The sequence below is a fragment of the Trachemys scripta genome, chromosome 3 (assembly GCF_013100865.1).
Source record: "Trachemys scripta elegans isolate TJP31775 chromosome 3, CAS_Tse_1.0, whole genome shotgun sequence".
Classification (NCBI taxonomy): domain Eukaryota; kingdom Metazoa; phylum Chordata; order Testudines; family Emydidae; genus Trachemys; species Trachemys scripta.
The window spans coordinates 196,367,427-196,395,266 of record NC_048300.1 but is presented as its reverse complement, the minus strand read 5'-3'; the positions used below and the strand labels follow the sequence as shown (position 1 = coordinate 196,395,266).

Genomic DNA, 27,840 nt, shown 5'->3' with positions numbered 1-27,840 from the left:
CCGACCTAACTTTGTGGTGTAGACAAGACTGCACATTTTTAAAAACCCATGGCAGAGAGACTGACTCTGGATCTATAGACTCAGGCTTGTGCTACCATGTTAAAAGTAGTGGTGTAGACATTACAACAAAGGATGGAGTCTAGGGAGAGGGGTGGGCTTCACCAACCAAGTCGCAACGTCTACACTGCTGCTTTTAGCACCATAGTGTGAGTCTGTAGACCCGGCCTCTGAAGGCTTCATTGGTAATAAATGAGGGTTTTGTCAGAAGGATTCAAAACTGAGAGTGGAGGCTTGCAAAGCTGTGTTAAGTGTTTCGTTTCAGCACGAATACATCCTTGCTTCCTTTGAGCTGTGACTTGGATTACAGACAAATGGAGAAGAGGAGGGCTGCCAAAATGTCATTATTCTTATCTGTCTAATTTGGAGGAGGCACAGAAGGTTACATTCACATACCAGTTTTTCTTGCTGTAGTAGTAACATACTGACATAATTAGACTTGCTGTAATTCTTCTTTGAGTGATGGCACATGTCCATTCCACTTCTGATGTGTGCCCCCATAGCACCAGAGTCAGATTTTTTCTTTTCCCCTTAGGGGTACTTGTCAGGTGGTAAATGCACCTTCTGTTGCCTCCTGCTGCTCCATGATGGTATAAAGGGCGGAGTTGCCACAGATCCCTCTGTTCCTTTTTACTACCTATGTCCATAGTTGGAGAGCTTTACCTTGCTTCTGCAAGTTTCTCCCCTTATAGGTGTTAGGGACTGAGACTTGGGTAGTCAGGCTTAGTGGCTGGAGCAGGAGACAGAAGCTGGGAGTTGGAGCCAAGGTCAGAGCCAGAGTCTGAAGCTGAATGCCAGGGTTGAGAGTCAGAGCTAGAATCAAATTCAGAGATTTGAGTCAAGTATCAGAGCTGGCATCTGAGTCAGAACAGGTGCAGGGCTCAGGAGTCAGGCAAGAAAGCAGGGTCCTATGTAGCAGGACCAGTTGCATGGACAACTTTCTATGCCCCCTTTCTAGCTTAAATAGAACAGCCAGATTGATGGATGGGACCAGGCGCTTCTCCCATCAGGACTGCTATGGGTATTGCCTCTCTTAGGGTTAGGGTTCCATTATCCACTGAGCCTGCCAGTCCCTGGCAACTCACTGGATGGCATTGGGGATACGGCGATTGCCTGGAGACCCCAGGACCTGGGTTCAGGACCCATGGATCCTCTCACTAGGGCATTTATCTTCTCTTTCTGTAAATAATTTGTGGTATTTGTTAGTTAGATTAGTATAAGTTTCCTTTGTTTCTTGGAGTGTTGGTTCCCTCTTATTTACAGGTGCTGACACCTGATACTGAGTTATGCCTCATCTCAGTGTTTAAGCCTTGTGCCAGCTGCAAGAAATCTATGCCGGTGAGTGACACTCATTCCGCCTTCTTTAAGTGCCTTGGAGAGGGTCACATTAGAGATTACTGCCAGATTTGCAAGGATTCCAAGCCCCAGACAAAAAAGTACAGAGAGATGGCACAACACCAACATGAACATAAGAATGGCCATACCGGGTCAGATCAGTATCCTGGTGCCAGATGCTACAGAGGGAGCGAACAGAGCAGGGCGATTTATCGAGTGATCTATCCCCTGTTGTCCAGTCCCAATTTATAGCATGTTTCTAATGGTCAGGTGACTCATGGTCATCCTCGGAGTCTGAGGTAGGCTCATATGCCCCTCCTGAGACACATGACAGCACTCTCATTCTCCTTCAAGGAAATTTGGTTCTTCTTCGAGTGCTTGCTCATATCCATTCCATTAGGTGTGTGCGCGCCGCGTGCACGATCGTCGGAAGATTTTACCCTAGCAACACCGGCGGGTCGGCTGTGGAGCCCCCTAGAGTGGCGCCTTCATGGCGCTGAATATATACCCCAGCCGACCCGGCGCCCCCTCAGTTCCTTCTTACCGCCCCTGACGGTCGTTGGAACTGTGGAGCGCGGCATAGCTGATCTCCACTCTCCCTAGCGTACTTAGTCATTCAGAGTTATAGTTATAGTTGTAGTTATAGTGTTTATAGTTCAATAGTTTAAACTTGTTATAGTTGTTATTATAGTTTAAGGGGTTAAGGGGGTCGTCTCCCCCTTTCTTCCCCGGCCGCGGGCCCGGGCTCATGCCCAACGCTCCCGGCTTCAAGCAGTGCGCCTCCTGCGCTAAGCCTATGCCAACGAGCGACCCGCACGACTCCTGTTTGAAGTGCCTGGGAGAGTCCCACCAAACAGACAAATGCAAGATCTGTAAGGCCTTCAAACCAAGAACCAAAAAGGAGCGGGACTTTCGGCTCAGGCAACTCCTAATGGAGGCGGCACTTAGCCCGGACACTCCTTCCACGGGCCAGACTCCGACGCCTAGCACTTCGGTGCGCAGTGCCCCGGCGGCACCGGCTATGACGACCACGCGAGTGGCATCAGACAAGCCTCCCCGGCACCGGACCTCGTCGGCACCGCAAACACAGCAAGTGCCGCGGCGCCGGTCATTATCCCCAGGGCATAAAAAAGCCCATAAGACGGGGACGTCCGTGCCGAAGGCGCCGGCTCCCCCAGTGCCGGGGGTAGAGCCGCGTCCGCCGGTGGAGCAACGGAAACAGGCGCCTCCAGCACCGTCGACTCCGGCGCCGAGGCCGTCGAGTCCGGTACAAATAGCGTCTCCACCGAGGCCGGCGGTGATACAGTGTCTCCCGTCGACTCCGGAGACCTTCGAGGCGGCGAGAGACTTGATAGCTCTCACGGAGCCGGCACCGCCTCAACCACCGGCACCGACTGCACCGCTGACTCGCCCGGTACAGTCAAGAGGGAAACCTGCCTTGATGCGCCCTCCATCACAAGGGCTGGAACCTCGGCGCCGATCCAGGTCCCGAAGCAGGTCCCCACGCCGCTCGCAGTCCCGGCACCGAATATCGCCTCGGCGCCGGTCGTACTCGCGGTCAAGATCTTCTTCGCGGCACCGCTCTACGTCTCGGCACCGATATGATCGTCGGCACCGGTCAACGTCGAGACGTAGTTCTCGGCACCGCCACGCTCGACGCTCGACGCCGAGGGGCCGATCCCGGCACCGGGCATACTCTAGGTCCTCGTCGAGGTCCAGATCCGACTCCCGGCACCGACGAGGTCATCGGCACCGGTCGCGGTCCCGGCACCGATCGCCGGCACCTCACAGAGATAGATCATCTCCGGACCGGCACCGTGCGGCACCGCAGACCACGGGGATCGTTTCATCTTGCGCGGCACTGCCATGGCCGTCAAGATCGGCATCTCGCTCATCGGAGGACCTGTCGAGATCGGCATACCCCCCTCAGGGACAGGCCGAGGAACGAGACTTGGGCCATTGGCAGGAGAGGGCAGAGGACCACCCTCATGGACCATCTCACTGGTCGTTTTGGACCCCGTGGGCGTACCACCAGGAGCAAGGGGCTTCACTACCATCGACCTCTCGCTCGGGTCACTCGGCCAGAAGGGCCCCAGAATCCACCATCTCTCGGCCTCCGCCTGGAGGCGTAGAGGCTTCTGTGTCCACACCACCCGACACCGTGGACCCAAGTACAGGTGACGCTCCGACCCAAGACCAGGGGGACCGGGCCCCCCCCTTGGATCCACTACCGCCGGAGGCGTCCTCCTCCTCCTCTCCGGATGAGGCAGTGGCGGGCACTTCATGCACGGGTCCCCCTCCGATAGATCTTCGGGCTCACCAGGATCTCCTCCGCAGGATGGCCCGTAACATGGACCTGCAGACGGAGGAGATAGTGGAGGTGCACGACCCGATCGTGAATATCCTTGGATCGGATGCCCCATCGAGGGTGGCGTTACCCTTGATCCGCACGATCCAAACGAACGCGAATACGATATGGCAGACTCCTGCCTCCATTCCACCCACAGCGAGAGGGGTGGAAAGGAAATACTTTGTCCCATCTAAGGACTATGGGTACTTGTACACACACCCCCAACCGTGTTCACTAGTGGTGGAATCAGTGAATGCACGAGAGCGCCACGGCCAGCAGGCTGCAGCGCCAAAATCAAAAGAGGCTAAGCGGCTTGATCTGTTCGGCCGTAAGGTTTACTCAGCCGGAGGGCTACAACTTAGAGCGGCGAATCAACAGGCGCTACTGAGCCGCTACAATTTCAACTCCTGGAACTCTATGGGGAAGTTTAAGGAGTTGATTCCCCAAGAGTCCAGGGAAGAGTTTGGAGCCATGGTCGAGGAGGGTAAGAAGGTGGCTCGGACCTCCTTACAGGCCTCCCTGGATATAGCGGACTCGGCCGCAAGGACCCTGGCCACAGGTATCGCTATGCGCAGGACCTCCTGGCTCCAAGTCTCGGGTTTGCCCCCTGAATTACAGCAGACCCTACAGGATTTGCCCTTTGAAGGACAGGGGCTGTTCTCGGAGAAGACGGACTCTCGATTGCAGAGCCTCAAAGACTCCAGGACAATCATGCGCTCCTTGGGGATGCATGTTGCGGGTCCCCAGCGCAGACCATTTAGGCCCCAGCCTCAACGTTTTTACCCCCCTCCACCTCGCCAGAGACAGGACCCTGCCAGAAGGCAAGGGCGAGGTGGTAGGAGAAGATGGGCTGGCCCTCAACCCGGTCAGAACCAAGGGCCACCAAGACCACCTTCAGGTCCTAGACAGAACTTTTGAAGGTGCGGTCGAGGACGGCGCCCCAGTCATCCCCCAGGATCCAGCTCCCTCCTTTCGGGATCGCCTCTCCCACTTCCACCGTGCTTGGTCCCTTATAACTTCGGACCGTTGGGTCCTCCGCACGGTGGAGAGGGGATACGCTATCCAGTTTTCTTCAATCCCCCCCTCCTCCCCCCCTTCCCCGTCCCTCTTCAGGGACCCTTCTCACGAGCAACTTCTTATACAGGAAGTTTCTACGCTCCTGGCCATGGGGGCCATAGAGGAGGTTCCGATAGAGTTAAGGGGCAGGGGATTTTATTCCCGTTACTTCCTGATCCCCAAGTCCAAAGGAGGTCTACGGCCCATCTTGGACTTGCGCGGACTCAACAAATTCGTAGTAAAGTTGAAGTTCCGCATGGTCTCTTTGGGGGCCATTATCCCTTCCCTCGATCCTGGAGACTGGTTCGCCGCCCTCGACATGAAAGACGCATACTTTCACGTTGCAATTTACCCGCCTCACAGACGCTTCCTGCGATTCGTGGTAAACACGGTGCACTACCAATTTGCTGTCCTTCCCTTCGGCCTATCCTCGGCCCCAAGAGTGTTCACGAAATGTATGGCTGTCGTGGCAGCGTACCTTCGTCGGCAAGGGGTACAGGTGTTCCCGTACCTAGACGACTGGCTGGTGCGCGGTCGCACCAAGGAGCAAGTTCAAGCTCACGTCCACAGAATAGTGCACACATTCAACGAGTTGGGCATCCTACTCAACAAGGACAAATCCACTCTAGAACCTACCCAGAGAATAGAATTCATCGGCGCAGTTCTAGACTCCAGACGTGCACAAGCCATCCTGCCAGACAACCGCTTTGGCACCATCACGAACCTCATTCAAGGGCTCAAGGCCTTCCCAACTACCACGGTGAGGTCGTGCCTTACCCTGCTGGGTCACATGGCTTCCTGCACGTACGTAACCAGGCATGCCAGACTTCGGCTTCGCCCGCTTCAAACCTGGGTGTCATCAATATACCGTCCACATCGGGACAGCCTGAACTTGGTGGTCACGGTCCCGAACTCGATCCTGGCCTCCCTCACCTGGTGGCTAGATCACAATGTGGTCTGCGAGGGGATGCCATTTCACGCCCCACAACCCTCTCTGCACCTGGTCACAGACGCGTCATCTCTGGGTTGGGGCGCCCATCTCAACGAACACCATACCCAGGGCCTGTGGACTGCATCCCAGTTAGCCCTGCACATCAATGTTCGGGAACTGATGGCGGTACGCCTGGCGTGCCAGGCATTCCTCAATCTCCTACGTGGCCGCTGTGTGTTGGTTCTCATCGACAACACCACGGCCATGTTTTACATCAACAAGCAAGGAGGAGCACGTTCGTCAATTCTATGCCAAGAGGCCATTCGCCTGTGGGACTTCTGCATCGCCCACTCGATCCATCTCACGGCATCGTTCCTCCCTGGAGTCCAGAACACTCTAGCGGACCGACTCAGCAGGTCCTTCCAAACGCACGAGTGGTCTATCCGTCCGGACATCATACATTCCGTCTTCCAGAAGTGGGGGTTTCCCCAGATAGACCTGTTTGCATCCCGAGACAACAGGAAGTGCCACATGTTCTGCTCCCTACAAGGTCGAGCTCCGGGCTCCCTCTCGGATGCGTTTCTCCTTCCCTGGAAAGACCACCTGTTTTATGCCTTCCCTCCGTTTCCTCTGGTCCACAAGGTACTGCTCAAATTGCGCAGAGACCAGGCACAGATAATTCTGGTCGCTCCAGCGTGGCCGAGACAACATTGGTACACCACACTGTTGGAACTCTCGGTTCAGACACCGATCCCGCTTCCATTATGTCCGGATCTCATATCTCAGGACCACGGTCGGCTGCGTCACCCCGACCTGCAATCACTCCACCTCACGGCGTGGCTGCTCCATGGTTCACCCAGGCAGAGCGGCAATGCTCACACTCTGTCCAACAGATCCTGCTGAGCAGTAGGAAACCCTCAACACGGACCACGTACCTGGCCAAGTGGAAACGGTTCTCCTGTTGGTGCGAACAACGAGCCACGTCCCCGTTGCAGGCACCCATTCCTCTCATATTGGAATATCTCCTCTCCCTAAAACAACAAGGGTTGGCGATATCTTCAATTAGAGTTCACCTGGCCGCTATATCGGCCTTTCACCCAGGGGAACTCGCGTCCTCGGTATTCTCTAACCCGATGGTTGTTAGATTCCTCAAGGGCTTAGACCGGACGTACCCGCAACAGCGTCATCCCGTCCCGACGTGGGATCTCAATCTGGTTCTCTCCAAACTCACAGGTCCTCCATTCGAACCACTAGCCACCTGCTCACTTTTGTACCTATCCTGGAAGACAGCCTTCCTCGTAGCCATCACCTCAGCAAGGCGAGTTTCTGAACTCAGGGCGCTTACATCCGAGCCCCCTTATACAGTTTTCCATAAGGATAAAGTGCAGCTTCGCCCACATCCTGCCTTTCTCCCTAAGGTGGTTTCTCCATTTCATATCAACCAGGACATATTTCTCCCGGTCTTTTATCCCAAACCACATGCCACTCGCCAGGATCAACGTTTGCATTCCCTGGACGTACGCAGGGCCCTGGCCTTCTATATTGACCGCACAAAGCACTTTAGAAAGACGACGCAACTCTTCGTTGCAGTGGCCGACCGAATGAAAGGCTCACCGGTCTCCTCACAACGCCTATCCTCCTGGATTACGTCTTGCATCCGGACTTGCTATGACCGGGCAGGTGTCTCAGCACCGCACCTCACCGCTCACTCCACGAGGGCCCAAGCCTCCTCGACTGCTTTCCTGGCACATGTTCCGATACAGGACATTTGTAGAGCGGCGGTTTGGTCATCAGTCCATACGTTTACAGCCCACTATGCACTAGTGCAGCAGTCCAGGGACGATGCTGCATTCGGGTCAGCGGTTTTGCACACAGCAATGTCTCACTCCGACCCCACCACCTAAGTTGGGCTTGGGAGTCACCTAATGGAATGGATATGAGCAAGCACTCGAAGAAGAAAAGACGGTTACTCACCGTTGTAACTGTTGTTCTTCGAGATGTGTTGCTCATATCCATTCCAAACCCGCCCCCCGTCCCCACTGTCGGAGTAGCCGGCAAGAAGGAACTGAGGGGGCGCCGGGTCGGCTGGGGTATATATTCAGCGCCATGAAGGCGCCACTCTAGGGGGCTCCACAGCCGACCCGCCGGTGTTGCTAGGGTAAAATCTTCCGACGATCGTGCACGCGGCGCGCACACACCTAATGGAATGGATATGAGCAACACATCTCGAAGAACAACAGTTACAACGGTGAGTAACCGTCTTTTATTGGTTATATCCCCATATCATGGTTCCCATTTCTCCCTGGAACTTTAAATCTGGTGCTAACTAAGTTAATGGGTCCACCTTTTGAACCAATGGCTGCTTGCTCTTTGCTGTATCTCTCTATGATAGTAGTGTTTTTGGTAGCTATTGACTCCTTGAGAAGGGTGGCGGAGTTATGAGCGTTAGTAGTTGACCCTTATTACAGTTTTTTATAAAGAAAAAGTATACTTACATCTGCATCTGAAATTTCCAACTAAAGTAGTATCAGAATTCCACCTCAATTCAGCCATTAACTTGCCAACTTTTTCCTAAGCCCAATTCTCATAAGGATGAGGAGAGACTACATACCTTGGATATTAGGAGGGCATTGGCTTTTTACTGTGACAGAACTAGGTCTTTTAGATTGTTATCACAGCTGTTTGTGTCAGCTGTACACAGGATGAAAAGCCTTCCAGTCTCGACACAGAGGATTTCATTCTGCATACATCGGTGCTATGACATTGCCAATGTATGATCTCCAAGATCTTAAGCAGTTTTTGCAGCTTTTTTTGGCTCAAGTACCTGTATCAGACATTTGTAGAGCTGAAACTTGGTTATTGGTGCATATCTCACTATTGCAGAGATGATGCCAAGTTTGGACAAGTGATTCTTCAGTTGTTATTGAGAGAGATTCCAAAACCCACCTCCTGATTGAACTGCTTGTTAGTCACCTGAAGGGAAATGGACATGTGCAATTAGTCAAAGGAAAAAAAACTGTTAAGCTGTTTTGTAAGTTTTGTTCTTCAAGATACATTGCACATGTCCATGCCATGACCCACCCTTCTTCCCCTCTATCAGAGTTAGTCTGGTAAGAAAGAACTGAGGTGGGTCTGGGGCAGCTGTGCCTTTCATACCATCATGCATGAGGACAAGGCAACTGGGCGCATGCAATGCCATAATGGAGATTTTTTCCTAGTGGTACCCAACTCTAGTGCACTCGGTATGCACACACTTGAATGGATGTGTGCAAAACATCTTGAAGAACAATAGTCACAGTACAGGTTAGTAGCAGTGTCCAAAGGTCCCATCAGTCCACATAGTGCTAGGTGCTATACAAACATAATTAGATATGGTCTCTGTCCTGAAGAGCTGGGCACCTAATTAAAGAGCAGCCATAAGTGAGCCTAAAAACAGCTGAAAAAAATGAAGATGGAAGTAATAAGATAACACAGGTTAATAACATTTGCAACTTTGGTTCTGAATCCATTTAAAGTCTTTTAAAAAGCCATAACCCCCTAGTTTCCCGTAGTTATTTCTGTTCCTTCCAGCTTCCCAGGAGAAAAAGATGTGAGGTCCACTGCCTGTTATTTTTGTAGCCAAGAAAGCAAATAACTTGTCAAGTTTTCAACTTTTCACCTCTGAAATCCACTTTGACAGCCTTGTGTTGGGTTAATTGTGATGGATTTTCTTTCAGTGCTGTAGTTAAGCATTGCTGTCAGTCAGTATTACTTATGCCTGTCATGAGGTGATACATGAAATGAAACATTGTTGGTTTTGCCCCCTACTTTGTCTTATTTTTACCCTCGAGCTCTGATTTCATGGCCTTACCACTTATTAATGCTTTCTCTCCCAAAGAAACTCAAATACTTGGCTGGTCAGTAATTGTGACACATCTAACATGGCTTCACAATAACTAGATTTACTTTTTGCAGGTTAAAGGAAGTTAGCCTTTCGTATCCACTGGTGAATTTATAGGAATGACCGTGACTTCAAGTCATGTTCAGCCCAGTTCCCATCTAGGGATACAGTTGTGATGACAGCTGAAATTTCAGCTGCCTGGCCTGGAGTGTGTATAGTTGGTTGGGTAAGATGAATGAGAAAAATAGAATACAAAGTATCCTGCCTGTGTACTTTGCAAAAGCAATAAAAATGCAGAGTCCAGCTCTGCTAAACAAAGACTAAGGGAAGGAAGTGAGGACATGAGGATGATTATATCCAAGATCATTAGCTTTTGACTAGGAAGAATGTCTTTAAAATCACAGTATAAAACCATGTAATGTTTTCTTACCCCAAAGAGCAACTTGCATTGTTCAGCACTCTTGAAGGTGGGTGGGACATTACTAGTAGAATTTAACCTGGGGGATCCTAGTAAGTAGGCAGCTGTGGTGGCTCTGTACTTTATAGACAAGCAAAAAAAGAAAGCAGGGTTTTTTTTTTGTTTTTTTTGTTTTTTTTGTTTTTTGTTTTTTGTTTGTTTTTGGAGGGGAGGAATGTTAATTTCTTAGAGCAGCGGTAGACATAGATACTGTTGTGTGGCATGGGGTCTCTTTCTCTTTCTTTCTTTCTTTCTTTCTTTCTTTCTTTCTTTCTTTCTTTCTTTCTTTCTTTCTTTCTTTCTTTCTTTCTTTCTTTCTTTCTTACTTTCTTTCTTTCTTTCTTTCTTTCTTTCTTTCTTTCTTTCTTTCTTTCTTTCTTTCTTTCTTTCTTTCTTTCTTTCTTTCTTTCTTTCTTTCTTTCTTTCTTNTGTTCCCAACTTCTCCATAAGGCAGCTCTTGGTTGGGAGAATGATGGAAAAGGCTGGAATGATTCATAAGACACAGTATGGCTTACTGCTGATGTTTTTCACAAAACTGCAGTCTGCCGCTATTTAATTATTCTTTTCTTTTCTAGCCGTTTCATCCTATGGTTAATCTGGAATGCTCCAGGGATTTTCGACCATTTCTATGTGCCCTATATGCTCCAGTCTGTATGGAGTATGGACGTGTCACTCTCCCATGTCGCAGGCTTTGTCAACGTGCATACAGCGAATGTTCCAAACTCATGGAGATGTTTGGCGTCTCTTGGCCAGAGGATATGGAATGCAGCAGGTTAGCAACTCTGTTTTTTCAGAACCACCATCTAAAAAAATTTAAAGTGTTCCAGGATGTTTTAAAATGTCTCTCTTCCAGTCCAGCAACATGTTTGTAGTGGAAAACAATAACCCTATTTTTCCTTCCTTTGTTTAGTGTATCAGCTTGTTTCCTGGGAAGGAAACTACTTTCATATTTCTCTCATTTCCCCACACACGCCCACATGCCGAAAATATCTATATGTGATTAGGGTAAATAAAGTGTGATATTTTAAAAGGAATTGGTATGCCAGTTCCATTTTATTTTCTTCCCCCACACTGTTTTGACCAGTGCACCAATCTGGATAAAGCTGTACTAGATAGCCATAGCTGACATCTTATACCTTTTAAAACCAGTCTTGTAAAATTGTACTCAACTGAAGTGAGTACATTTTAGTCTTTTGTGTTTAATGGAGAGTAAAATGTCACTTAAAAAAATACTTATTTCAAAAAGCAAGCACCCCCCCGGAGAGAATGCAAACAAAACATTTCTGTTTTACTTTAAGGCAGTAGCTTTGTGGCACATTGAGCAGATGATGATCACAGTCTACTTCAGAGTATATGCATGCTGTGTGTAGCTTAGGGTTACCATACGTCCGGATTTCCCCAGACATGTCTGGCTTTTTGGTCCTCAAATCCCCGTCCGGGGGGAATTTCCAAAAAGCCAAACATGTCCGGGAAAATAGGGAGGCATAAGCCAAGGTCCGCCCGGCCCCAGCACGACTCGCCGGGTCTGCAGCGCAGCCCAGCCGCCCCGGCTACACTGTAGCGAGCTCGGGCGGGGGAGGGTGGGGGGAGCGCAGCCACAGAAGATGGCGGAGGGGCCGCTGCTGCCCCCGCAGCCGGACGCACCGCGCACCCCAGCCGAGCCCGCAGGACCACAGGGAGGCCGGGCCCAGCCAGCGGCTTGGGAATCCCTTGCGGGCAGGGACCCTTCCTGTGGCCCCGCCGCCCTGCATGGCTCGGAACCCGGCACCGTGGGAGCTCTTTCCAGCGGGGACAGACGGGCCGGGGAACGTGCTCGGCGGCGGCAGGAAGGAGGCTGCAGGGTGGGGAGTGTGGCGTGTGCCAGGGCTGCAGGGACCCGCGCCGCCCCAGTTGCCGCTGAGAGTCCAAAGTCCCCGCCAGGCAGAGGCTGCTGGGGGAGCAGGGGCAGGGCAGGCAGGGGGGAGCAGGGGTCACAGAGGCTGCAGGGCAAGGGGGGGTGCAGAGGCTGCAGGGCGAGTGAGGAGCGCGGGTCACAGAGGTTGCAGGTCGGGGGGGTGCAGAGGCTGCAGGGCAAGTGGGGAGCGGGGGTTACAGGGGCGGCAGGGGTGCGGAGGCTGCAGGGTGAATGGGGAGCAGGGAAGCACTTAGCAACCCCCACCAAGATCAGAGTGGGAGGGAGGAGGGGGAATGCGGGGTGCTCAGAGGAGGGGGCAGAGTTGGGGCAGGAACTTTGGGGAAGAGGTGAGTTTGGGGCGGGGCTGGGGGTGGGGAAGGGGCGGAGTTGGGGCAGGGTCAGGGCCCCCTTGGAGTGTCCTCATTTTTCAGTGTTGAAATATGGTAACCCTTGTGTAGCTGAAACTTGCCTCCTTCCTGATTTTTTTATTTTTTTTGGTCACTCCAGTGACTATAATGAAACACGGGCACAGATAAGAGGAAATGGTTCCTGAATGGAGTGGAAAGGGAGCTGACCTTAGAGATCTGTAGATCTGTGGTGAGGTTAAAATTAAGGCAGATTAGAGTTTGCTTTTTTTGCCAAAGCATTGGTACTGTACTGTAAGGGCTCCCTTGTGCTGATGAGAATCCAGGGGAGACTTTGAGAACTTAATGGCAAAGACTGCCCCAATTCCAGACTCTGGAGAGGGGTCTAGTTCCTCCAAGTCATCCTATTCCTCAGGTCCCCATCCCAAGAATATGGGCATCCATTCCCTATCTGCTGTGTCCAGTAAATCCCACACACTCTATCTGCTTTCACTTATGGCATTAGGGAAGAGAGCTCAGTGTCAACATTCCAGAAATCCAATGGCAACTCTTGTTTGAGCTACTTTTTAACAGCATGTAACCTTTTTCTCTGTAATTCCTCTATCCTTTAGTTCGTTTAAAAGTGGTATTGGTCTACAGATGGAGTCCTGCTAAGCATTCTTTGCCAGTTTCAAGTATATGTAAAAGTTGGGGGGGAGGGGGATTTGGGGGGAGGGAGACTTTTTTTTTTTTTTTTTTTTGTTAGTGACTCATTCCTAATTTTCCAAAAAGACTGTTTTTTAAACTTGGATCTTGCCTAATCTAACTTTCCCATTATCCCTACTACTATTACAACTGCAATAGTACTGTAGACAGTGTTGTCAGTGCCAAGCATTCAAAAGTCATGAGTCAGACCCTCAAACTTGAGGTTTTTTTAATTGTTGTCTTCCAGTTTTTGAACCAACCCACAATGTGTGTGTGTCTCTCTCTCTCAGGTTCAAAATGGAACCTTAAGGACATAAAAATTGGACCTCCTTGCTGGCTGCTCAAAGGAGGACTCCACTTACTCTCTCCTAGCCCCTGGGGTTGGAAGCTGCTATTCTATGAGCCTTCCCTCTTCCTTTTGAGCTCTCCTCAGCCCCCACCCTCATTCTCCTCTTGTACCTCTTCAGTGTCCCTCCTGCTTTTCATGTTCTTGTGGTCTACCCTGTTTTTCCCCAGAACCCCCTCAACCTTTTTCCCTACACATCAGTATTTCCATTGCACTGTGCATTACCCTGACCTATCCCACGCTCTCCTGTGCCTGGCTCTTCACGTTCCAGTATCTCCACTCAGTCTCTTCTTGCTAACCATGTTTGCCTTCTGCCTCTCTTTGGCTTTTCTACTGCTCCTGGCAATTCCTTGTCTCCTCAGTGTCTGTCTAGATACCTAACCATAGTGGCTTTAGTCTTATTGAAAATGGTGAGAGTTGGTGACCATATTACTAGACAGCCTTACTCCCAGAGAGTCTACTGTCTACTTGCAGAGACTCTCATAAAATGGCAACCATCTTGCCTGGTATCCACCTCATTGAAAGAAATGGAAGGTGTACACCTTGGATAAGGGAACTTTCATGAGAGAAGGCAAGAATGGGGCAATCAAGTGACAGATTTAAAGAGTTACAAGACTTGCAATAAAATTGACTTGCAACACCGGGTAGAGAAAAGAATATACTTTTTGTTTTTAAGAAAGGTGTATAGCTGCCAGTAGTACTTAGCTGCTATCAGATGCAAAACTAAAGCTCTGCCTTAACTACGGTGCTGCTGGCACACTACCATAATACTTTGCTTGGCAACTTTTTTAAAATTAAAACATGAAATGTATAATCTTGTTTTATGGCAAATTAAAGCAGTCATTTTTACAAACACTGTAAACTGTTCATGATGAGAGACTTGGCATTTTGTGTGTCTACAGCACTAAGCACCCTGACAGAGCTTAAATCCCAATTCAGCAAAGCATTTATGTACATGCTAAGCATGTGAGTAACCCTATTGAGTCACCTCTGTGAGACTACTCAGGCTGAAATTTAAGCATCCACTTAAATGCTGTGCTGAATCAGGCTGTACCCAGTAATAGAGAGGGAGAATCAAATTATGTCCATATGATTCACGGATTACCTTTTTTGTGTAGATTTTTAGTTTTCCATCCAGTTGTTTTCTAAAGCTAGAGACATAAAGTAGAACAGAATATCTAGAGTATGGGTAAATATACATATATAATTCCCATAATTTTTTTTTTTTTTTTTAGATTCCCGGACTGTGATGAGCCTTACCCTCGTCTCGTAGACCTCAATTTAGCTGGAGAGCCCACAGAAGAGGCCCCAATGGCAGTGCAGAGGGACTATGGCTTTTGGTGTCCCCGGGAGTTGAAAATAGACCCTGATCTGGGTTATTCTTTCCTGAGGGTACGAGACTGTTCCCCTCCTTGTCCAAATATGTACTTTAGGCGTGAAGAGCTCTCCTTTGCCCGATATTTCATCGGAGTGATTTCCATCGTCTGCCTTTCTGCTACCTTGTTTACTTTTTTAACTTTTCTGATTGATGTCACAAGATTCCGCTATCCAGAAAGACCCATTATATTTTATGCTGTCTGTTACATGATGGTGTCATTAATTTTCTTCATTGGCTTTTTGCTTGAGGACCGAGTAGCGTGCAATGCATCTAGCCCTGCACAGTACAAGGCTTCCACAGTGACACAGGGCTCGCATAACAAAGCTTGCACCATGCTTTTCATGGTGCTGTATTTCTTTACCATGGCTGGCAGTGTTTGGTGGGTCATTCTTACCATCACATGGTTCTTGGCAGCTGTGCCAAAGTGGGGCAGTGAAGCAATTGAGAAGAAAGCATTGCTCTTCCATGCCAGTGCATGGGGCATTCCAGGAACTCTAACCATCATCCTTTTAGCAATGAATAAAATTGAAGGTGACAATATTAGTGGCGTGTGTTTTGTTGGCCTCTATGATGTGGATGCATTACGATATTTTGTTCTTGCCCCCCTCTGCCTGTATGTTGTGGTTGGAGTTTCTCTGCTGCTAGCTGGCATTATCTCCCTCAATCGGGTTCGCATTGAAATCCCATTAGAAAAAGAGAACCAGGACAAGCTGGTGAAGTTCATGATCCGGATTGGCGTGTTCAGTGTTCTGTACCTCGTTCCACTCTTGGTTGTAATTGGCTGCTATTTCTATGAGCAGGCTTTCCGAGGTGTGTGGGAGACAACATGGATACAAGAACGCTGCAGAGAATATCACATCCCATGCCCATATCAGGTGAGGAAATTGATACGCGATATTCAGGAATGCAAAGAAATGAGAAGGGAGGGGATTCTGTAGGTATTTAACTATCTATTGCTGAAAAGCAGCTGCTGCTCCTGGTGGGGAGGGTTTTTGCCATTATTTATGTTCTATTAATCAATGCATTTGATTAATCTTCAAAAAGGCTGTTACAGGACAATTCTGTGGATGCAGCAAATGTGCAGTGCACCTTTTTGACAGAGCCTTGAAGAATTCTGACCTTTTTTGTTATAGTCAATGGGATTTATAATGCTTTTCTCTTAGTTTCTTGGTTTTTTTGTTTGTTTTTATTTATGGCACCCACAAGAGGACAGAGGAAGGAGCCCTTTTATACCAATTCCAAGAGCGGGGTCATGGGGCTTGTCTTTTGAAGGGGGAACAAGTGTTTGTTTCAAGCCTTGCCCTAAAGGGAAGTCTAATGCGCAACTGAATTTCATCAATGGTCTGCTTATTAACAATTTCTAAGGGTTTTGTGGTCTACTGTAGCTGTACCTAATGATGTTTTAGTGATTCTCAAGTGGGGTACGCGTATCCCTGGGGGCATGCAGGGGGTCTTCCAGGGGGTACGTTAACTCATCTAGATATTTGCCTAGTTTCACAGTGGGCTACATAAAAAGCGCTAGCAAAGTCCGTACAAACTAAAATTTCATACAATGACTTGTTTATACTGCTCTAAATATTATACACAGAAATGTAAGTGCAATATGTATATTCCAATTGATTTTATAATTATTTGATAAAGAGAAAGTAAGCAACTTTTCAGTAATAGTGTGCTGCAACACTTTTTTGTATTTTTATTTCCGATTTTGGAAGCCAGTAGCTTTTAACTGAGGTGAAAGTTGGGGGTACTCAAGACAAATCAGACTTTGAAAGAGGTACAGTAGTCTGGAAAGGTTGAGAGCCACTGTTTTAGACCACAGATTTCCATGTCACTTTCAGGAAACCCATATATGTTTCAAAAACAATTGTGTAAAATCTTATCTGAAATAACCTGTACAGAAAGTCAGAGTTTGTAGTTCATCAGGTTTATTTTTAAAGAACAGGTTTGGCTTGTCATTGTTTGATACAGTTACCATGTAAGCAAATACCATAGAGAATACTAGATGTCAGACTCTCCACTGTTACACCAGTTTGATGGTGGTCTAATTAGATTTAGAAAGAAGAGGAAAATCGGGCTCTGAGAGTAGTCGATCAGATGAAGCGTAGTTTCTTTTATTGTGCTAAAGTGGTTGTGGCAAAACATTGAGTTTCTAAAGCATTCAGAATGTTAGTTGCTAGAGCATGATCTCTATTTTGCATCTCAATGGAAAGCATTTCACAATACTTTATTTGAAGGGGGTTATATAACATGAGTTCCATTAGGTGTCTGAACTTACACTAGTATAAATACCATGTCAGTGTTCAGCTCCAAAGCAGTTGAAAAACCATCTGGGTCATCAAAGTTCATGTTTTAGTGCCATAAAAATATCACTTAAAGGTTTGGAATACTTTGTATGGCTTGATGATATTCCTTTATTACCTGTAACCCTTTGTTTTCTCTTGCATACTCAAAAAGTAATAGCCAAAAAAAAAAAAAAAATCAGTACATCAGAAGCAGGAAGCCTACTAAAAAAAAACAGTGGGGCCACTGGACGATTGAGATGCTAAGGGAGCACTCAAGCGAGATAAAGTCATTGGAAGAGCCCTTGATAGATCATCTAGTCCAACCCCCTGTGTTGAGGCAGGACCAAGTATACCAAGACTATCTCTTGCAGATGTTTGACTAAACTGTTGTTAAACCTCCAATGACCGGAATTCCACAACCTCCCTTGAAAACATATATCCGTGCTTAATTGTCATTATAGTTCAAAAGTTTTTCCTAATATATAACCTAAATCTCCCTTGCTGCAGATTAAGCTCATTACTTCTTATCCTACCTTCAGTGAACATGGAGAATAGTTGATCCCTGTCCTCTTTATAACAGTGCCTAACATATTTGAAGACTGATATCCAGTCCCCCCTCAGGCTTCTTTTCTCAAGGCTCAACATGCCCAATTTCTTTAACCTTTCCTCATAGGTCAGGTTTTCTAAACTTTTAATCATTACTGTTGCTCTCTTCTGGACTTTCTCCATTTGATCCACGTTTTTCCTGAAATGTGGCACCCCCAGTTTGGACACAGTACTCCAGCTGAGGTCTCACTAGTGCTGAGTAGAGTGAGACAATTATCTCCTGTGTCTTGCATAGGACATTCCTGTTAATACATCTCAGGGCTTGTCTTCACTACCTGCCTGGATTGGCGGGTAGAAATCGATCTCTCGGGGATCGAATTATCGCGTCTCGTCAGGACGCGAGAGTCGATCCCCAAATCGACACGCGTACTCCACCAGCGCAGGTAGGAGTAAGCACTGTCGACGGGGGAGCCGCGGCGGTCAATTTGCCGCCGTCCTCACAGCAGGGTAAGTTGGCTCGGATACATCGAATTCAGCTACGCTATTCGCGTAGCTGAATTTGCGTATCTTAAATCGATTTCCCCCTCCCCTCCCCCCCCCCCAGTGTAGACCTAGCCTCAGAATACTAGCCTTTTTTGCAACTGCATCATATTGACTCATATTCTGTCTGTCTGATCCACTGTAATTCCCAGACCCTCTTCGGCAGTACTAGCACAATTAAAAAATGGGGGAAAACTGGCTATCTGGAATTTTTTTTTTCCCTTTAAGTGAAGTATTTTTTTTTCCCTTTAAGTGAAGTATAAACTCCTATGCTTTGACCTCTACACAGTGTGGATTTATGTCCACACTGTGTAGAGGTCAAAGCATAGGAGTTTATTACACACAGCGCTGGCAGAGTGTCTATTACAATAGAATATATAGATTTTCCATGGGCGGGGGAAGGTGACGGGGTAGGCAGTTCCACACCCCGGGATAGGTTTTGCAGCAAGACAAGATAGCACATTAGCCAATGGTTAAAAGGTTACATAATGTCTCCGCCCATGGTCTCAAGTTAGCAAGTTAACATTTAATTAATACTTTGATAAAATGTTATTAGTATAAAATATATTTGTTGAATTCTGATTTAGGGTCCATAAGAATGGAGCAACTCCTTTGATTGTCCAACAGGTACATTCCTAGGGGTTATAGCAAAGAAACAATGAAAGGATATGATAATACAGATTGTCTCCTTTATGTCTTAAGGCAGGGCATTGGTCCCTGGGAAGGGAGGTGGAAGGATGCCATATTTTATACTGACGTGCTAATTTTCATAAACTCAAGGTTGGATCTGTGGGAAGAACGTTCCCTACAGAAGAGACTGACACAATAGGAACAGGGATCCTTTGTTCAATCTGAAACATTGGATGAAACATAATTATTCAGTTATTGCTTCAACATCTGGCATTTCTACTGACCAAGCATATCTTAGCAAAGGCAATGTTATCTTGTTTACCCCAGCTTTCTCTTAGCTAATCACTATTTGCTAGGCCTCTGGATTTTGGGTCTGGAAAAGAGCTGGCACAATCCATATACCAGGTTGTTATATAAAATGCACATGGATTTTAACCCTTCAAGTATTTTGCACTTGTCTATTGAATTTCATCTTGTTGACTTCAGACCAATTCTCCAATTTGTCAAGATTGTTTTGAATTCTAATCCTATCCTCCAAAGTGCTTACAGTCCCTCCCAGCTTATCTGCAAATTTGATAAGCATGCTCTCTGCTCCATTATCCAGCTCATTAATGAAAACATTGAATAGTACTGGACTCAGGACAGACCCTTGCGGTACCCTGTTAGATGAGACCTCGCAGTTTGATAACAAACCATTGATAACTACTCTTTTTATAATACAGTCTTTCAGCCTTTTGTGCACCGACTTTATAGTAATTCTAGACCACATTTCCCTAGTTTGCATGTTTCTATGTTAGTCCTTCTCCAGTCCTCTGGGACCTCACCCATCCATGAATTCTCAAAGATAATTGCTAACTGTTCTGAGATTGTTTCATCTAGTTCCTTAAGTATCCTCGAGTGAATTTCATCAGGCCGTGCTGAACTGAATATATCTAACTTATCTAAATATTCTTGAAGCTGTTCTTTCCTCATTTTGGCTCTGTAATGTATAAAATTGGATGGGCTATTGCTTACTCGGAATTCATGGAGTATTTTAAAAATGGAAATGTGTAGCATCTTAATGAGAAATCCTGGTTAGTGGAATAATGTCAGCATGTGGTAAAAATGCTACTCAAATCTCCAGCAAACCGTTAATGTTATAATAGCTCAGCAGGAGTTGTTATATTGTCAATGGAAGAACAATAATGGTTTTATTAACATCAAATTGGGTCGAAGGACCTGTAGACCCTATGGAATATTAGAAGGGTTTTTCTTTTAACCCTTGAAACTTTTTCTTAAGCTAAACATGCTTCCCCACTTAAGCTATCCAGGCCCCTAATTAGAACAGATTTACAAAATAGCAATCAATTGATTTATCCTTGGATGGTCAAAGCTGTTGAGAAACAGAATAAGGTTTGGGGCCAATTTTAAGATTTTTAGTATGTTTTGATAGTCGTGCATATCTCTCTTTAAATAATCTTTAACATGTTTGAATTGTAGAGGCTCTATTTTGTGGGGGAGGGAGGAATTCCCTGAGCCAAATCCTCACTCAGTCCTTACTCAGGCAACACTGAATGATTTCAGTTATTTATGCCTAAATAAGGACTTCAGGGTTTTGTCCCATTAAGAGTAAACTGTGTTACAGTTAAGAGAGTAGCACTTAAGCCCATGGCATAATGACTTGCTAAAATGTTGACAAGGTTTCTATAGAATTACATTATTTTATTCCAACTAAAGAATAGGAATAAGAGATGTAGGAGATGTGGCTGGGGTATTCCTGTCTGTCGCAACAGCCTATAAGGGCCATCACAGCCAGGATTCTAATAAAGGCAAGCCCTTAGGGTGCTCTAACCTACATGAGGGGCTAGCCAGGCCTGGCAAGCCCCAGGTCAGAGACACAATCACCTTTATGCTGTCACTTTGAACCTTGCATTGAGTGTAGTTCAGGCTCTGGAATGAATTGGTTCATATAATCTTTATAATCAGTGCTTGTTTTTGAGAGCAGCAGTACATTTTCCTGAGGAATGTGAGCATGTGTAGTAATCTGTTACGTTCTTTTGTGAATTGTTTGGTTCTATCCTTTGTCCTCCCAGGTATTAGTATAAAAGTATTTTAGGTCACATTGTGCTGTTTCAGCCCGTCTGAATTGCAATTAAGATCCCACATACGAACACGCTTCTGAGGAGATTTGCTGGAAGTTGGATGGAGGGCAACATTTCAGATTGTGAATTATCTCACTATGGAAACAAAAAATAATAATTTCAATCTATGGCTTGTTAGAGACAATCTCTAATGTAATTGAAGAGGATTTACTTGCATTTTACTTGTGACAACATTTTTTTTTAAAGTGGTATGGAGAAAGGATTCAGATTGTTACTTAGGTTTTAAATATGCTTAAAGCATATTTTTTTGGGAAATGTATTAAATTCATGGGGTAGGAGTGAATTATTCCTACCAACTTTTACAATCCCCCTTTAATATACAGTTAGAAAATCTTAAGATCCCTGTAGTTCAGCATATATTTTTAAATGTGAGGTGGGAAAAAATAATTGATCTGTTACAAGAAATTATTAGTTTAGTGGCCTTTCATATTTAGGACTCTAGTTTAAAGCAATTTTAGATTACAATTCATAGAGAAATGTTATTGACTGGAAGCAGAATTACTAGATCGGATCAAATTATTGTGACTAAAGTTACTTTTATTAACCTTTCCCGTCTACATCTACAGGTATTTTTAGACTTAAGGATATATCAGTGTTTTTGTTCACCTAAATTTCAGGCGTTTCTTATTTTCAATATATTAATGCAATTTTTTTAAAAAAATACCCTTATTTAGCTGTCTTTAAACTACAAAATTCTAGTTGAGCCAAAAACCTCAACTGTGTATTGTTTTTTTGTAAGGCGGTGGCAGCGGTCTCCCCATCTATCAGGGAGGGAGGCCACGCCCCCTTGCTACGATGCCTCTGGAGTGACTCAGTTCAGGGGGGAATGAGCCAACAGTTAGTAGGTCCAAGGCTGCAGTCCAGGCAGAGCAGCAATGAGTCTATCGGCCCGGCCCTCGAGCACGGTGGGACACCAACAGTGAAGGGGCTCTGGCCTTCAGTCAGCTAGGGGGATCGGTTCTCTGGCAGGGCAGACAGCAAAACCATCTGGCGTCCTGGCTCTGGTGGACCACAGACCTACGCAGTCCTCTTGGCCTAAAGGTGGGAGGCTGCCATGTACCAGGGGTAGGGTGGCAGGGGGTAGGGCAATACAGGCCCACCTGACTTCACTGCATCACAGCCCAGAGCCCTAACAGTGGCGGAGTGTTCCACCACTAGGTCAACGAGGAATCAAGCCGCAACATGCTGGCCAGCTGGCAATCAGTAATGCAGCCGAACCTATTCCCTGGTCTCCTTCCTACACTCCCGTTCAGGAGGTAGCTGGGTTCCGGGTTTGTCGTTTGTCTTGCCAGGGTACATGGCTAATGGTAGCCCCAACAGCTCCTCGGTGTCTCCAGGGCCTGGCAGCTATCTGGGGGGAGGCCACGCTCCCTCGCTACGGTTTGACAGTTTTGGCTCATCAATAGCTAATGCCTGGCTTTGTATGTTTTGTTTTAAAAGGTTTATTCATAAAAGATAAAAATTTCAAAAGCAGGGAGGGGCTGGGTAAGGGTGATTAGTGCTTCATTTCCCACCTCCAGTCTAATGATGATTGTTTTCCTTAAAGCCCCAGCTCCTGGAGTCAAGTGGATGTGATAATTTCAGCCTTCATTCTTAAAGAAAAAGTACGTTTCTAGCCCTCATGGCTATGGAGAAAGCTTCAAAATGTGATCTCAGTGTACCGTAAAGGCTCAAAACCCAGAAGGCAAATAAAAACCACCAAATCTATTATTTTTACATAAACTGGTGATTTTAAACCAAACTCATGATTTTTGGTGAGCCTGACTCATGATTTTTGAGAGTTGGGAAAACTGCATCTCCTCCTGCTTTCCTGAGCGAACAGAAGGAAGTTAACACAGAAGGTATATAAATATTCCCCTAGAGTCCCTTCAACACTGGGGATCCCTCTTGAAGAGGGAATCCGATGAGCAGGTGACAGGGTATAGCAGGGGTGGATAAACTACGGCCCACTGGCCGTGGCGGGCCCATCAGGACTCTTAATCTGACACTCAAGCTCCCGCTGGGGAGTGGGGTGTGGGGTTTGCCCCACTCCAGCAAGGGGGGGGCCCTCAGGGGTGCAGGTGTAAGCTACACACCACCTGGATGTGGTCTTCTGTCCCATCTAGTGGCACTGAGACCACTTAGAGTTAAATGAGTCTGCTCTACAGTCTTAGCTAAGGGCCATATAGCTTTTAGCTCACGCGGTAGAGGCTCATGCACTAAGCTCCAGAGGTCCCAGGTTCGATCCCGCCCACTGATGACCAGGGTCTGTCGGTGTTCTAGAGGTTCCAGGCGGCACTTACCTCAAGGAGTTCCCGGAAGCAGCAGCATGTCTTCCCTCCAGCTCCTAAGCGTAGGGGCAGCCATGGGGCTCTGCACGCTGCCCCTGCCCCAAGCACCGCCCCTGCATCTCCTATTGGCCTGGAACTGTGGCCAATGGGAGCTGCCGGGGTGGCGCCTGCAGACGGGACAGTGCACAGAGCCACCAGCCTGGTGCCACGCCTCTGCATAGGAGCCATAGGGGAGGACACGCCACTGCTTCCAGGAGCTGCTTGAGGTAAGTGCTGCCTGGAGCCTGCACCCCTGAGCCCTGGCGCCCAAACCCTCTGCCTCAGCCCTGATCCCCCTCCGAACCCCTCAGTCCCAGCGCAGAGCACCATCCTGCACCCCAAACCCCTCATCCCCAGCCCTGCCCCAGAGCATGCTCCCCCAGTCAGAGCCCTGACCCCAACCCCCAATTTCATGAGCATTCATGGCCCACCATACAATTTCTCTACCAGATGTGGCCCTCAGGCCAAAAAGTTTTCCCACCCCTGTGGTAGAGTAACGGGGACCAGAGCCAGGAATAACACCAAGGAGTCCTGAATCCATCATCTGCTGTAACCATTAGAACTGTATATGACACATCCCATGCTGCATTGATGCTAATGGGAGTTTTGCCTAAGTTTAAGGGTAACGGTTACAAGATTTAGCTCCAATTCTGCAAGTATGTTTTTTGTTTCTTTGGGTTTTTTTTTTGGTTTTGTTTTTGCCATAGAAAAATAACAGGTAACGGGGAATTATTCCTTGGAAATCGCAGGCTATAAAAGCAAATACAAATATTGTAGGAGAGTGTTACCCTTGATTTTTTTTTTTAATTATTTATTTTATTTTATTTAACTTTCAGGTGGAAGTTTGAATTGAAATGCAATTTTTAATTTGTAACAATGTAGTTGAATCACCCTAAGAAATAGTTTTGCAACAGACTTTTTCTTCCCATGGCTGCAGTGAAGTGTAACCCCACTTGACACTACTTTTTCATGCACAAGTGCTTTAGAACAATTGCACTTGCAGACCAAAGAGGAGAAGAAAACCGGAGGCATGTAAACATCTTGCCGAAACCAGTGACAAGAAGTAATTGTTTGAATGTTGAATCCTCTGCCTTGTGGGATGCAGAATAAGTTGGGATGGTGTTTTCACCTTGTTTCTTTGAAGAAATATGCAACATTTGCAGCGTGTTCCATAAATCACAGGAGTTGCCAATATTTTTTTTAAAAATACAGTTGTTTTGACTGTGTTACCATAGCTTTTTAAAGAATGGGGGGAAAGGAGTTAACTTGAATACAGAAAAGAAGCTTTGTTAAGAAATGTAGCATCAGGTTGATTTCTAAAACATTTAATGTCATTGGTGTATGGTACAGCGATTTTATTTATATATATATATATATATATATATATATATATAATAAAATCTAGGTTTTCCTTTTAAAAAACAAGGTATTATTTAGAACTCCTCACAGTAGAGGTAATGGATTTGCTTAAATCTGCCCTAAGAAGCTGATGCTTGTTAAATGTAATTATCCTATTCTCAATGAAGGCTCCATTTAAAAGGGAAAACCACAATCTAAGGCTTTGTCTACACTGGACTTCTGTCGGTAAAACTTCTGTTGTTCGGGGATGTGGAAAAAAAAAACACACACTCAAAGTTTTACCGATGACGAGTGCCAGTGTGAATAGCACTTTGTCAGTGGGAGAGCTCTCCTGTCGACAAAGCTACTGCCTCTCGTTCGGGGGGTGGAGGGGAGGTTTGTTGGCGCAGCTGTGTCGCTAAAAGGTGGCAGTATAGACATAGCCTGAGTCTTTCTGGAGCTCAGTTTACTCAGAAGTCATTCAGCAAGTCTGAATATCAAAATAGACTTCTTTTGTACCCCTCATCAACTAAGTTAATCAAAATGAAATCAACACAGAAGATATTGCACCACTTCATAGAGGGGAATCAATTCATTTCTCGTATCTACTTCAGATTTTAAGAAAAGCAGTTCATTCAAACTAATTGCCCAGATAGCTCACTTGTAGCTCCAACAATACTCACGAAAGCTTATGCCCAAATAAATCTGTTAGTCTTTAAGGTGCCACCAGACTCCTTGTTGTTTTTCCAACAATATCAGTTATCCTGTCTCTGTGTTGCACTTCTAAGGGGTAATCTACACTAGAAGTGCTACAGTGGCGCAGCTGCACTACGTCTGGTGAAGACTATGCCAACAGGAGAGAGCTCTCCTGTCAGCATAATAAGTCGACCTCCACAAGAGGTCTCCCACCTACATAGTGCTGTCCACACCAGTGCTTAGATCAGTGTAATTTATGTTGTTCGTGGGGTGGCTTATTCACACTTCTGAGTGACATAAGGTTTTTACTCACGAAAGCTTATGCCCAAATAAATCTGTTAGTCTTTAAGGTGCCACCAGACTCCTTGTTGTTTTTGTAGATACAGATTAACACGGCTACCCCCTGATAAGTGGTAGTGTACACCAAGCCCTAGTCACTCTTGGGATATAAATGAAGGGGACACTACATGTTCTCACATCACCTCCGCATGCAGATGTCTTGCAGTATATTAAGAATACAGACGGACGGCAGTCATTCATGCAGTCTGACAAATTTGTGGCAGAGAATTTTTGAAGATCTATAAGAGGTCCTTTTTCTTCCACTATAGTATCCAGACTATTTGATCTGTATATGTGTAATTTTTCCAAATATTTTCCTACCTTCTCTTGTTAATTATTTGAACAGGGCTATCTTTCCTTCTTATTTGTTGAATGTTTTGTACACTAGTTCTTGTCAAAGAGAGACTATAAAAGGAACTCGGTATCTCACCTATTTTAAGTCTCAATTTCATCTCCTTCCTCATTTATTAATATGCCTACTCTCTCCCTGAATTACTACTACTTACGCTGATATATTTTTATGGAAGCTCTTTATTCCCACTCACCACTTCAGCTATCATTAACGAATTCTTCTTTCCTCCATTATTTGAAGCTCAGATTCATAGACTTTAAGGTCAGAAGGAACCATCATGATCATCTCATCTGACCTCTCCTGCACATTGCAGGCCACAGAACCTCATTCCCCCACTTTTGAAATAGGCTCCTAACCACTAGCTGAGTTACTGAAGTCCTCAAATCATTATTTAAAGACTTCAAGTTACAGAGAATTCACCATTTATACTAATTTAAACCTGCAAGTGACCCATGCCCCATGCTGCAGAGGAAGGTGCAAAACCTCAGCGTGTCTGCCAATCTGATCTAGGGGGAAATTCCTTCCTGACTCCAAATATGGCTGTGGGCATGGAAATGTTGAGCAGCTGCTGTGCTGCTGCCAGTGTATGGTCCAAGTAGCAGGCGGCAGGCGCTCTTGCCCAATCAGGAGACACAATTGTTTGGAGAAGGCTTATTGGGTCCAGCTGAGCTTGCTGGGTTGCTTAGTGACCTCGCTGGGAGCCAGGTGTGGTCCTTACAGTTGGAACATAAGGTGACACAGGACTGAAGTCCTCCTGCAAGATTGGTCCAAGTTTTTAGCAGACATATTCTGGATTTGCCACAGTCTTGGTAAACTTCCAGTTCCCAATCTGGAAATGGCAGAGGTATATGGATAATATTGCTTCAGATATCAGAGGGGTAGCCATGTTAGTTTGGATCTGTAAAAGGCAACAGAGAGTCCTGTGGCACCTTTAAGACTAACAGATGTATTGGAGCATAAGCTTTCATGGGTGAAAGCTTATGCTCCAATACATAGAATCATAGAATATCAGAGTTGGAAGGGACCTCAAGAGGTCATCTAGTCCAACCCCCTGCTCAAAGCAGGACCAATTCCCAGCTAAATCATCCCAGCCAGGGCTTTGTCAAGCCGGGCCTTAAAAACCTCCAAGGAAGGAGACTCCACCACCTCCCTAGGTAACGCATTCCAGTGTTTCACCACCCTCCTATTGAAATAGTTTTTCCTGATATCCAACCTGGACCTCCCCCACTGCAACTTGAGACCATTGCTCCTTGTTCTGTCATCTGCCACCACTGAGAACAGCCGAGCTCCATCCTCTTTGGAACCCCCCTTCAGGTAGTTGAAGGCTGCTATCAAATCCCCCCTCATTCTTCTCTTCTGGAGACTAAACAATCCCAGTTCTCTCAGCCTCTCCTCATAAGTCATGTGCTCCAGACCCCTAATCATTTTTGTTGCCCTCCGCTGGACTCTTTCCAATTTTTCCACATCCTTCTTGTAGTGTGGGGCCCAAAACTGGACACAGTATTCCAGATGAGGCCTCACCAATGTCGAATAAAGGGGAACGATCACGTTCCTCGATCTGCTGGCAATGCCCCTACTTATACAGCCCAAAATGCCGTTAGCCTTCTTGGCAACAAGAGCACACTGTTGACTCATATCCAGCTTCTCGTCCACTGTGACCCCTAGGTCCTTTTCAGCAGAACTGCTACCTAGCCATTCGGTCCCTAGTCTGTAGCAGTGCATGGGATTCTTCTATCCTAAGTGCAGGACTCTGCACTTGTCCTTGTTGAACCTCATCAGGTTTTTTTCTGCCCAATCCTCTAATTTGTCTAGGTCCCTCTGTATCCGATCCCTACCCTCTAGTGTATCTACCACGCCTCCTAGTTTAGTGTCATCTGCAAACTTGCTGAGAGTGCAGTCCACACCATCCTCCAGATCATTAATAAAGATATTAA

The 27,840-nt window shown here is 46.6% G+C and overlaps 1 protein-coding gene across 2 annotated transcripts in view; it reads left to right on the top strand.

Annotated features, from left to right (window-relative positions):
- The window catches only part of FZD3 (frizzled class receptor 3), a 92,930-nt gene that overhangs the window by 37,820 nt on the left and 27,270 nt on the right, over positions 1–27,840 (top strand). For both annotated transcript variants that reach the window (XM_034766746.1, XM_034766748.1), the window contains exons 3-4: positions 10,642–10,838; positions 14,591–15,608. In XM_034766746.1, the coding sequence (XP_034622637.1) occupies positions 10,642–10,838; positions 14,591–15,608 (1,215 nt within the window). The remainder of the gene's footprint in view (positions 1–10,641; positions 10,839–14,590; positions 15,609–27,840) is intronic.